The sequence below is a fragment of the Chanodichthys erythropterus genome, chromosome 24 (genome assembly GCF_024489055.1).
Source record: "Chanodichthys erythropterus isolate Z2021 chromosome 24, ASM2448905v1, whole genome shotgun sequence".
NCBI classification, from domain to species: Eukaryota; Metazoa; Chordata; class Actinopteri; order Cypriniformes; family Xenocyprididae; genus Chanodichthys; species Chanodichthys erythropterus.
This window is the reverse complement of record NC_090244.1, coordinates 14,043,598-14,056,908: the sequence shown is the minus strand read 5'-3', so window position 1 is coordinate 14,056,908 and position 13,311 is coordinate 14,043,598. Positions and strand designations below refer to the sequence as shown.

Below are 13,311 nucleotides of genomic sequence, written 5' to 3'. Positions count from 1 at the left end.
GAACGCGCAGCATTATTCAATGTGTTGACGAAATTTCCACTGAAACAGAAAGACAGGGTGGGACATATCGAACAGCTCCTCCCCTTTTTAAAAAATGACCAATAGGATGTTGAGCTTGGTAAAGCCTTAGTCTCTCTAATCTCTAACAGTTACTTCTCCATATCGCTTTAAAATATAGCATTCTGTGCAGAATTCAAATGGGTCTGATCCATTTCAGGTCTGCGCCGACTCGTGCATTTGAGCCGCTCTGTGCTATTGTGTCTCTCGCATGACACTAACGTGAAACTAGACTTCATTCGTCTCAATGGAAGCATATTTACTTAATCGTTCCTTATCATTTACCATGTCGCATCGCGCCATGCCGCAACAGCTAAAAGCTGTCTAAAATGAACATGACAAGCCAACCGTTACAAAAGGCAAAAAACTTCAATTTTGAATTCATGGCCACTTTAAAACTTTAGTTTTGGTTTCAGTTTTGTGGGTTTAATAAATATATATATTTTGATGCATCACTTTATACTATGAAAGTGAATAGGTACCAATGCTTTCAAGCTCCAAAAATGACAGCGGACCCTAAAATAAGTCTTTGGGAAGTCTTATAAAGTCATAAAATAGCTTTGAGTGAGGAACAGACCAAAATGTTACTTACTTTTATGTTGTTTATTGATTGTTTCATTGGAAATGAGCACCTGCTACGTTCTGCTAAACATAACCTTTTGTGTTCCACCTAAGAGAGAAAGTCATACAGGTTTGGACTGACATGAGGGTGAGATATGATAACAGAACCTTCGATGTTGGTTTTATCATTCCTCAGGATGTAAGAAGCCATGATGTTAGGACAAGCAGCAGAGATCAGCCCATCTCAGGTAGTGACTCAGGTCGAGCTCGGACTCATACGCGACACAGAGATGAGGAGGATGAAGAAAGGTTTCCTGGTGGCAGGACAACATCTGCAGCGGAGCACTTGGGTATCCCATCAAGCCTTACTAGCACTCTTGAGAACATTGTGCAACAGTTGGACATCCTGACCCAGGTAAACTGCTTGTAGATCATCTAAATCTGTTGAATAGTGCTGTTTTGTCTAGATCTATTCAGCAAAACAGATCAAATGTAGCTTGTTTTTCCTAGTCAAATCTGAACTTTGTTCAAAGGTATGGTCATATTTACTGTTGTTTGACCATTTTTGTTGGCAAAATCCAGTCATTTCATTAGGAATACACACAATTGGGAATCTCATGTGAGGATGAATGATTTCCCCACGCAGATTTCGTAACAAGCTCAAGCTGGTCATGCAGATTTGCTGTGTGACTCATAAATAGCTACACTATTGGCGATAGACCTTTTTTTTGTCTACGAAATATTACTAATGTGATTGTGACTTAAACTGTCTCTCAGACCGTTGCTGTCCTCGAAGAGCGTCTTACACTGACCGAAGACAAACTGAGGACATGCCTGGACAACCAGGTCCTGCTTATGCAACAGACACAACAAGTGGACCGATCTGACGAGGAAACAGAGGGATCATCTGTGTGAGGGATACCCAACCCCAGTGGTCCTCACTTCAATGGTAACTTCCTCTGGCCTGCAGAGGGGGGACACACCAAATCCCTTATTCTTTTTTTCTTTTGAGCTTAAAGACATCCAGCTGTGTCATTCCAAATGAGGACATTGGACTTAACAATGTAAAAAAGGACACAAGATGAAAAGACTGAAAGCAGGATGAGGGAAGGGCAGGAGGGGGATTTGAGGGGTCATACAGCAGTCTCACCCAAAAAAAAAAAAAAAAAAAAGTAGCTGCAGCTAAGACAACATCCCAGTCATGTTTTGGCTGTCATCCTCCAGGAAGAGACTGAAAGAATAGACATACATGCACAGATTTTTACTGTATCCAAATTGGTTTGTGTCTGCTGCATCATATGGATTATGTAAATATAGACCATTATGAATGAAATACAGCTCATGTCTTTGATGCGATTGTGTCCCAGGCAGCATGAATGGTTTGTGCATGTGTATGTAAGAGAGAGAGACTGAGTAAGTGTCCTCAGAGACACTCGCAGTCTTGTTTACTCTTTCTCAATCAGCCGCAGCCTTGTGGCTTTCCTCTGGGTGGAGGTCAGACGGAAGCAGGGAGCCAATCGACAGAAGGGCCCAGCGGTGCTTGTTTGCTTTGCGTACCACATCCTTCTGTGTGCAGCAGCTCTGCTGAAGTCTTCCCAACAGTCTTGCATAAAAACAATGCATCCACTGTCAGTGAAAACAAATCATTTAAACAATAATGTACCCGATATCTTCAACATAATGGTGATTTATTACTCATTAATATGTTTCGGTTTTCGGTTTGACAGGACTAGATTATATATTTTTTTAAAGAATTTGTATATACACAACAAAAATTCCAGCATGTGACTGTTGTTGTTACTGCAAATTACAACCCCAGCTACTTCCTGTGCAGCACACGGTCTCGCACAGACAGCAGGTGTGCTTGTGACCTCTCTGTACAGAACACAAGTCCCTTGTCTCCGATGGGGCACCGAAAAAGGGCTAGAGCAACCAACTTATGAAAGTAGAACAAAGAGAAGACAACAGAAATGTATGCATGTGTGCCTGTGTAAAAGATGTCGTGTGCGGCTGTCTGCTCGAGCATGTGCCTGTGATTATGGATTTGTACGCATGCAGGTTCTTGTAGGACCCACATATGGTAAAGTGGTTGCCTGCTTATGAGGCAAGGGAAGGTAAACATTATCCCCCCCCACAGACATCAGAGGACTAGTTCTTCCTTCTGTTAGCCAGGACTGGTTGGCGCTGAATCAGAGCATTTTGAGGAAATTCCCTCTGACCTTCTGCTCTAGGGAAGAACTGATAAAGATGGAAAAGAGGTCGCTCGTATTGTTTCTGCAGTGCCACCTGCACAGAATAGACCTGCTCCATTTATTTTATTTTTTTTAGTTTAGGGGAACGTCTGTTGAGAGGTTTTCCCTTTCAACAAATATAGATGGTTTTATGGAGCGGAAAGTTTAAAGATAGCTATACACCTGTTGTGGGTTGGAGATCTTTTTTGAAGTTTCCGAAATGGTGAGAGAAACTCCAAGAACTAACTGCTGCTTCAAATCTGGATTCACTTGTTTTAGTCTTGTCATAAATCCATCATGCACTTATCTTGAGATCTGTGGCTCACACTATGACTTTTAAAGCATACGATCCTATTCACATCTGTTTTAAAGCATCCTCACACCTGGTTTATTGAGTGGGGTGTTTTCCAAATCCAGGTGGCTTCACCCCAGTTTTGATTATTTTTGGCTAGTACATAAACTTGTTCCAACCTCACATGGGAAATGAGTTTTGAAATGCTTATTGTTTTCTAAAATGACTACAGACATCAAAACAAAAGACAAGAAAAGTAAAACAATGTTTTATTTATTTATGTATTTTTTTGATAAAATAATATGCCTACATATATTAGGTTAATATTCATTCAAAATCACCATTTTAATGACCTTTTAGCCTTTTTGCTTTTCAGTTGTAAAGATATTTAAAGCACTTCTTGGTGTCATGTTAATTATTAAATATTTTCATATTTCAAATATTACATACTTTTAATAAATAAAAACTAATCTATATATCTAATAATTTCCAAATAATTGTCTAAATAATTTTAAGCTCAGTGTTTATAAAAAAAAAAAAAAAAAAGTTGCCATGGATCACCATCACCACTAATGTTTTTGATCATTTTCACAAAAATTTCACAGCCCCCAGAACATTTTGTTGTATGAATATCTGAACATGCAACATATCAAAAGAAAGAACAGACTCTGCTTCATGCATTCTTTTTTATGAACACTTGAATGTGGGTAAGTTTCATAAAAAAAGCAACATTTTGATCAAAAACCATATGCATATGATTACATATGATATTGCTTGCTTCTGCATCTTCTTCGCATGTGTTTTGATCAGGGGATTCACTCTTTCAGAAAATACGTAATAGCATCCCCTACCGTATAACAGTCAAAACATGGAAAGCCAGAAATTTCCGTTGTCATGAGAAATCGAGTCCCCCGCCAGGAATCGGGTCTCCTTTAGGACCCAAGCAGCAATGCCTGATCAAAAGTTGTAATCATTACATTAAAGGGATAGTTCACCCAAAAATGAAAATGTGATGTTTATCTGCTTCCCCCCAGTGCATCCAAGATGTAGAGGACTTTTTTTCTTCAGTCGAACGCAAATTATGATTTTTAACTGCAACCGCTGCCGTCTGTCAGTCAAATAATAGCAGTGATTGGGAACTTGAACAATAAGAGTCGAAAAAACTTCCATAGACAAATCCAAATTAAACCCTGCGGCTCGTGACGAGACATTGATGTCCTAAGACACGAAACGATCGGTTTGTGTGAGAAACCGAACAGTATTTATATCATTTTTTACCTCTAATACACCACTATGTCCAACTGCGTTCAGCTTCCTGTTAGTGAGGTCTGATCGCGCTATGACAACGGAAGTGATGTCTCGCGCTCATTGAAGTATATGGGCGAGAGATCACTGTCGTCATCACAACGCGTTTTTTGACCTCACTAACAGGATGCTGAACGAAGTTGGACATAGTGGTGTATTAGAGGTAAAAAATGATATAAATAATGTTCGGTTTCTCACACAAACCGATCGTTTCGTGTCTTAGGACATCAATGTGTCGTCATGAGCCGCAGGTTTTAATTTTGATTTGTCTAAGCAAGTTTTATTTACTGTTATTGTTGAAGTTCCCATCTACTGCTATTATTTGACTGACAGACGGCAGCGGTTGCAGTTAAAAATCATAATTTGCGTTCGACTGAAGAAAAAAAGTCACCTACATCTTGGATGCACTTGGGGGTAAGCAGATAAACATCAAATTTTCATTTTTGGGTGAACTATCCCTTTAAGTGCACAAACAATAAATGCCTAAAATAAATGCCTACGTATTGCAGAATAAAACAAACGGAAACAAAACCATGCCTAAAAATGTGTTTTTGTAAGGAATAAGGATTGTTGCAACATACAATGTTCAGTAAAAGTAATATAATATTAATTTTTCACAATAATAGCAATGAGATATAGTATATAATATTATTATTATTCATTTTTAATAAATTAATTGTCATGCTAAGTACACACAAACATCATTAATTTGAAACATGTAATTGGGAACTATATTGGAAGCCAAAAACACCTAATATAATATAAGCTAAGCTAGCAAGCTAATCAGGTAGATGTTATGCCAATCCATAAACTAAAAAAAAAAAAAACAGTAAGAACTACAAATGCTTGATTTCTCAATCTATAGCTTCAGTTATATACTAGCATATGAACCATGTAGTTTAAAAGACATTAATTGTCACTATAACGATATAAATCATAATGTGATTTTGCAGGAATTATAATCAGGCACTAAAAATACTACCCTCTAAAAGTCTGTTGAACCAGTGGGATCATTTGGGGTCCTAAAGGAGACCCAGTTCCTGAGGGGACTCGATTTCTCACCACACCGTCAATGGCGGGGAAGCGTTTTCTCACAAATGACGGAAATTTCCATTAATGGTGATGGAATCTGATGGAATCTTGTAGGCGTTTGCGAACAGTTGCGACTGAAAATTTGCAATGGAAATTAGGACAAAATGATGAATGAAAAACAATCGCTTGGGTTAACACACACTCTCAAAGTGTCAAAATCTCCTCAAGAGAGGTATTGAAAAGGTGTGATGGGTTAATAACCCCCCACCCGGATACTTTCCTCCTTGGCTTTTCCCCAGATCCTTAAAACAAGTCTTTCCTGCTAACCAAAAACCCCCTGTGCTCTCATCTCAAACAGTTTTTTAAGCCCGACGCCCTTTGAAGTCACACATTTGCACGGCCTGTAGCAAATCCTTTGACCCCAAGTGTGTTTTTAGTTTTCTTTGATTGAATAACACAAGGAACCTGATGTGTTTTTCAGAAGAGAGACGTCAAGTTCAAAGGACACAGAGGTGTGTTGATTACAACAGCTGCACTTAATAAAATCTCAAAGGAACACGAAAAGAGAAAAAGACTGTTTTTAATACACACCAAGGAGTTTTTGTTGTTGTTATGGATTTGTGTGTTTTACATTTAAAGTAGTTAGTTGTGATGTTTTACATATTGTTATGTCTGTCGCTTTGCTTTTTTAAATCGTTTTGCCTTGATAGGTTTTTTTATTCACCTGGGAATGCCATTTGTGTGGGAAAACGCACCAAAGTTGGTGAGCTTTTATACCATTTGTCATGATTTTCCAAACATGGATTCTGTCTTTACAATTTCCTCTCACATCTGAAACTAGCCTATTTTCTTTGTTATGCTTATATTTCACAAAGTCTAGAAAAGGGCCCTTTTCCTGTAAAGTCTCATGAGCTTCCGGTTTTCATAGATATCTGTTTTTTTTCTTTCTTGCGTCCATTCAGCTGGAGGAGGAAATGTGGGAACAGGCTGTCCCTGCTGCTGATAAGAACGTACGGAACTTCCCACCTTCCACATATGGGACCGGTCCTTTAACTGGAAAGAGGTGCTGCCAGGGGTCATTGCAAAATCTAGAACATCCGTCCTGTGTCCTCACAACCTGTTTGAGAAATCTGACCTTGTCAAAATGTGTTTACTTTGTACTGTACAAATGAAAAGAGAAACAGAACTTCCTGTGGGAAAATATCATTTTTAATTATATCCCTATCCACCGTGATCTCATTAGTAGTACTACTAGTACATTTGCATATGATATGTTTCAGCATATTTAGTGTAAACGTTATATATGAATGCCTATAAATACTAATGAGATCAGACTGACAAATCATAAAAAAATAATATTGGAATAATGGTTGTTTTTGTCCCCACTATAAATTGCATATGTTATTTATTTACTAAATTATTCAGTAAAAAGTGTGACAACTAGCCCCAGTCTTTATTTGTTACAAAGCCAGCATATGTGTAATGCGTATGTTCTTATGTGTAGGACAGTGTTTGTCTGCTCTAGTATCCATGTGCCTGTCCAGTCATGTGCCACTCGTACATCCAGACTCCGTCTCCACATCTCAATCCTGATGGCTTTTCCTTAAGCAAGACTACTTTCAGCCTATTCCCTTGATGCCTCCTGACAGAGAGCTGGCAGGTAGAGACATCTGTGTAATCTTCCTTCTCTACGCCCTCTCTTGTTTTTTGAGTCTAGCCGGATGGACCGGGTCTGAATGAACCTGAATTGTTTGTCAATACATCCTTAAGGAGTGTATGTGGCGGTGAGACTCATTGTCCTCCGTGGCTCAGCTTTCAATCTGGCCTGATTGGATTGGCTGCATGACAGAGTTTCACTTCAGCTTGTTGAGAAAGTTAGGTCAAGTTAGGCTCTCTGAACTCCAAGAGCCTTTTGTGCTTAGGAGAGCACTCTGATGCAAATGTGGACACACATTTTTGGGTTTATCAACTTTTTTATCTATATCTATATAAGTGGTTATCTAAAACATACTAAATCTACAATTTAGATGTGGAAAGATAGAGTAACTGTCAAGAAAATAGTCACAATGCAACAAATAAGCTACATTTTCTTTATATGGGATATCATTTTAATACATACATTTTAATATAATTTGAATTTTAATATTTTTAAAACAAAATTATTATATAATTATAAATATATATTTTATAAACTAATCACAATAATAATAAAATAATTATAAAAACTAAAATATAATTTTAAATAAATTTACATTAAATTATTATTTTTTAAATCTAATTTAACCTTTTGTTTTTGGAGTGAAATATGAAATGCGTATTTCAGTTTTCGTGAGACTTACTCCTGTATTAATATATTAAAATTATATAATTTCTTTGTCACGCCACTAATCCAATAAAATATTATTATAATTAAAAAATATATTTTATAAACTAATCATTTAATAATAATGAATTTTAATACAATAATTAATTATATTCATTATATAAATTGAAATACAATTTTAAATGTACATTAAATTATTACTTTTTAAATATAATTTATTTTTTAATATAATTCTTTTTAAATATAAATTTTAATTTATTATAAAAAAAAAATTTTCCTTTTGTTTTTGGGGTGAAATATGAAATGTGTATTTCAGTTTTCGTGAGACTCACTCCTGTATTAATATATTAAAATTATATAATTTCTTTGTCATTCCACTAATCTTTGATAGCTTGAATGTAGCTTAAATCTTCAGAATTTGTTTTGTTCCCTGCAATTGGTCACATTCCATCAAATGAATCAGACTCTAGTTTCATAAATTGCGCACTAATTGACTTAACCTACTGCGTATTATTAGATGCGGCATAAAACTCCAAGCAGCATTATGCAATGACTGTGTGTGTCTCAGTTACCTAATTTTTTATGACTAGTAGGATAATACACGCTTAGTCCACTTATGTCATGTCTTCTTTTATGTAAGCAAATAGTCGCCATCCATCCCACACTAATGTCCAGGTGTGTTATGGGAAGGCCCTGCTAATCCCAAAAAGTGCCAACAAAGCAGTGCCCTAGAGAACAGAACGCTTTGTGTGTGTGTCTCTCCCTGTCTGTAATCCTCTCCAGGTGCTCTCGACCATTCTCAACTCCACTAATCACTCAGCTTGTCTTCGGCTAAGGGGGTGGTACCTGCCAACTGCTGTTTTTGTTTTAGATTAGCCGCTTCCCTAAGTCCTGATACTCGGCCGGATGTCCCAAACCCATCTGTCACCTAGCCCTCTCCCAGAACGGAGAGGATAGAGAGGAGGAGGGCAAGAAAAGAGGATGAGCTAGTGAAAGAAGCTAGGAAGTAATTGCATCTGGTGTAAACCCTCTCAGCGCTGGAGTCAGTTTTTGCTTTTGCAGGGGCTGCATGCTAATGTCCTGCTTTCCACCATGTTAACTGATAAAGCAAAGCCAAATGATTTAATTCATATAGTGGTAAATTTCAGAAATGATTTGTAAAAAAGTGTTTGCAAAGTATGGATTTAGCAATTAGCATCATCTTGATGTCTATGGGTTGTTCTCGTACTTTGCAAACACTTTTTTAGTATAGTGCATTCTGTTTAAAGGGTTAGTTCACCCAAAAATGAAAAAAAATTAATTTATTACTCACGCTCATGTCGTTCTACAGCCGTAAGACCTTCGTTCATCTTCAGAACACAAATTAAGATATTTTTGATAAATTTCGATGGCTCAGTGAGGCCTCCATATCCAGCAATAACATTTCCTCTCTCAAGGTCCATAAAGGTACTAAAAACATATTTAAATCAGTTCATGTGAGTACAGTGATTCAATATTAATATTATAAAGTGATGAGAATATTTTTGCTGATTTCAAAACACTGCTTCAGGAAGCATCGGAGCGTTATGAATCAGCGTGTTGAATCAGTGGTTTGGAGCACCAAAGTCACATGATTTCAGCAGTTTGGCGGTTTGACACGCGATCCGAATCATGATTCGACACAAAAGATTCATAACACTCCAAAGCTTCATGAAGCAGTGTTTTGAAATCGGCCATCACTATATAAGTCGTTATTTTGTTTTTTTGGCGCACCAAAAACATTCTCGTCGCTTTATAATATTAATTTTGAACCACTGTACTCACATGAACCGATTTAAATATGTTTTAGTACCTTTATGGATCTTGAGAGAGGAAATGTCATTGCTGGCTATGGAGGCATCACTGAGCCATCGGATTTCAACAAAAATATCTTAATTTGTGTTCTGAAGATGAACGAAAGTCTTAAGGGTGTGGAACAGCATGAGGGTGAGTAATAAATTACATTATTTTCATTTTTGGGTGAACTAACCCTTTAACTATAAGTGCCTTACGAAGTGCACTTCACAGGGTATTTCTTCTTAAATCTGAAGGGAGCGAACATGTTCTTTGTTTGACTTTGCAGGATATTCCTGCATTTTGTCAAGTGAAGTGAACTCCAACAGATATCCGTGCTCCGGGAGTAGGAATAGTGAACACTGCATAGAGACCCTGTCAATCAGAACTAATGTTTATATGTTCAGTTAGCATCATAATTTCATTGTTATTGTAGCCCAATTGAGTAACTTCGTTTAGCTACGTTAGTGACTTTGTTTAGTGAAGTTTTTCAGTAGTTCAACAGCTAATGTATTTGTCAACTTCATTGTTTTTATTAAATGTTAAATTATATTGTAAACATTTAAGAAGATATGTTCCCCATAGCTAGTTTGCTAGCTAGCTAGCTAATGTTTGTAGCATAGTTATACTTTTTCACTCAAATAGCTTCACTATAATTATTTATAGTCATGATTAGCATGTAGCTTGACAAGCTACAAATTCATATTAGCATCCAGCACTGTTGTTGACATACATATTGTACTAACACACTAGAAAAATCTTTGAGATGGGAGACTCTTGTTAGTGACTTTTCTTATAGACAGTAAGGCTTTCACTAGCACATTTGCCTGCAATGATCTTTTGTGGAAGTGGTTGTCACATTTGGTCAGGTGAGCTTGTGTTTCCGCCAAAGGTAGTTTTGTGTTAAGCAGGTTAAGAAGCATTTCCTAATCTTTTAAGATGCTGTTGCGCACGAGACCATGCTGGCAGCCCGCTTGGATGATGGGATGACAGTGTTTCGTACGCAAACCTTTATCCAACAAGCTGGCAAGAGTACGTCAGGCTGGCGTGGGATGTATGCTGTCTGTATCAGATCTGTCTCGCCGCTGCGATCTCACATTCAGATTAACTGGAAGGATTTTTATGTCTGTTTATATGGTTAGGCTCTTTAAAATAGCTTTTGTGGTTGAATTTGACATGAGATGTGAGGTGAATCATATAGCTGAGCTACTGTATGCTAAGTTGAATCACTACTGTTTATAAATCGCCCTTGCTCAAATAACTTCTTGAACATTTTTTTCAAAGCTACATGTACAAATTAGGAGTACATGTACGTTAATTTAACATGGCTAAAAACAGGCAGGGGATTATGTTGCCCTTTTGGGAGTTAGTATTATGCTAGTTATATTACACTCTGCAAACATTAGCATGGTAACATGTCCGATTACATTATGTGGTAAAATAGTTACATTTAGCATGTTACTCTGTGCTATTGCTAAGCTAGTAGTTAACTGCAAGAGTTGGTTCCACATACCTAAACTTTATTGGTTTCATGTTGAGAATGTTATTGCTTAATGTTCTGTTATCTTGCCATTTTGGGAAATAGCATTATGTTAGTTAGATTATACTGTATATTGTTACATAATATGTTGTAAAAAATGTTGTTTGGCAAGCTAATATATGTTAATGCTAACTAAGCTAATAGTTAACTGCAGGTGATTCATTTGAGCTATTTTAAATGATTAAACTTTAAAAGATTTATCGGTTTCATGTTGAGAATGTTATGTTTAATGTTCTGTTATTTTTCTGTTTTGGGAGTTAGCATTATGCTAGTTTATACTTTATATTGCAATGCAAATTGTTAGCATGGTAAGAACCACATTTGTGTGCTTCCCACCTACAATTTACATAATATGTTGTAAAAACTGTTATATTTGGCATGCTATTATACGCTAATGCTAACTAAGCTAATAGTTAACTGCAGGTGATTCATTTGAGCCATTTTAAGCGATTAAACTTTATAGGATTTATTGGTTTCATTAATGTTCTGTTATATTTCTGTTTTGGGAGTTAGCATTATGCTAATTTATAGCCTACTTTATGTTGCTGTGCAAATTGCTAGTAAGAAAACCTAATTTGTGTGCTTCCCACCTACAATTTACATAATATGTTGAAAAAAAAAATTATATTTGGCATGCTAATATATGCTAATGCCAGCTAGCTAATAGTTAACTGCAGGTCATTCATTTGAGCTTGTTTCAGATGCGCAAACATTATTTGGTTCATGCTGATAATGTTATGCTGCTATTTTGGGAGTTAGCATTATGCTAGTTATCTTATACTGTATATTGCTGTGCAAATGTTAGCATGGTAACAATTCTCCTCATTCCTGTGCTTCCCATCTTGAATTTACATTTTACGTAACATATGGCAACTATTTTACATTTTGGTAAACTGGTAGCAAATTTGAATGACTTTTTACAATGATATTCATTTGTTTTTGTACAATCTGCTTATGTCCCACTGACAGTTTCTATATGAATCACATTGTGCGAATTCAAACTAAATCATACATTTCAAAATTGTAAATAGGGTTTATTTAGTTCATGTTTCCATCACACAAAATGTATTTGAGTTTAATAGTGGTAAAGAAATCCATTTCCAATGTGTGGATCCACTGTTCTTTTTCTGAATATGTATAAGAGGAAAACAATGTGTGAATTGCGTTTCCTGCTAGATTTGCTGAAGTGAAAATACAAAGATAACTTGCAATATCTCACCCTTTTCCTTTCACGCACTTTTACAGGTTGTGAAAATGAGACTGTGGAAATGATTCGGTTGCATCTGCTCTTTTCCTCTTGTTAAACCTACATCTGCCAGACCATGACAACTTTAACATACTCACATGCTGACAGTGATTTTGACTAGCGGCACGGACATCCGCAGCTGGTGGGGGCACACCCGACCTCAGACTCTGTAATTATCGCAGCTTCTGTTTTCCTTCAAGTGCGCTGTTTGCTAGCATCCAGAAGCTTTTGAATGAACGCCATACAGCTACAAATCTAGCAGATGGATTATAGTTCAGAAGGCCCGTCAATTTTCGCAAATGTCCAAATAATGAGAAATTGCATTGCAAATATGAGTGAAATAGTCACAGCTATGAGATATAATAAAATTATTTGCACTACAGGCAAAAACATTGTTTTTTCATGCACTGAATATCTTCTGCTGAACACAAAAGTAGATATTTTGAAGAAAGTCAGTAACCAAACAGTTGACGGAAGCCATCGACTTCTGTAGTATTTGTTTTTTTCATACTTCTTGAGGGTGAGACAGGATTTTCATCTCTTTAGTGTAATCAATCAACCTGGGAAGTTTGGTGATATCTGTTTCTAAATCTTTTTAGCCTATTCACCTGTGGTGTCTTGCCTTAAACTCAACTAGGAAGTGAATAATGCAGTTTGGAATGAGACAACCAAGTGTAAACCCAACTGAGAGATTCAACACTTGTATTTAAGTTGAGGACTTGTTTAGTCTGGGCATTAAATATGGGCAGACCAGCATGCCAGACCAAGAACGCAATGGGTGCCACCCTCTCTGTTTGCATTAACCCTTAATGCATTTCACTTTGTAGGGCACTAAACCGAGTGGGACTGCAGCCCCTTAAGATTTTCTGATCATTTGTCTTGAGTGCCCGTGAGAAAATTTGAATTGCACTC

At 36.8% G+C, this 13,311-nt stretch overlaps 1 protein-coding gene across 2 annotated transcripts in view; it reads left to right on the top strand.

Moving 5' to 3' along the window:
• The window catches only part of poc1b (POC1 centriolar protein B), a 48,558-nt gene extending 40,889 nt beyond the window's left edge, over positions 1 to 7,669 (top strand). The window contains exons 11-13 of one of the 2 annotated variants that reach the window (XM_067380228.1): positions 815 to 1,033; positions 1,396 to 1,567; positions 6,441 to 7,669. In XM_067380228.1, coding sequence (XP_067236329.1) covers positions 815 to 1,033; positions 1,396 to 1,533 — 357 coding nt within the window. In that variant the 3' untranslated portion in view covers positions 1,534 to 1,567; positions 6,441 to 7,669. Of the gene's footprint in view, positions 1 to 814; positions 1,034 to 1,395; positions 4,118 to 6,440 lie in introns of those variants that run through there. The other variant, XM_067380227.1, reaches the window with a different exon arrangement.
• The last annotated feature ends 5,642 nt before the right edge of the window (positions 7,670 to 13,311 follow it).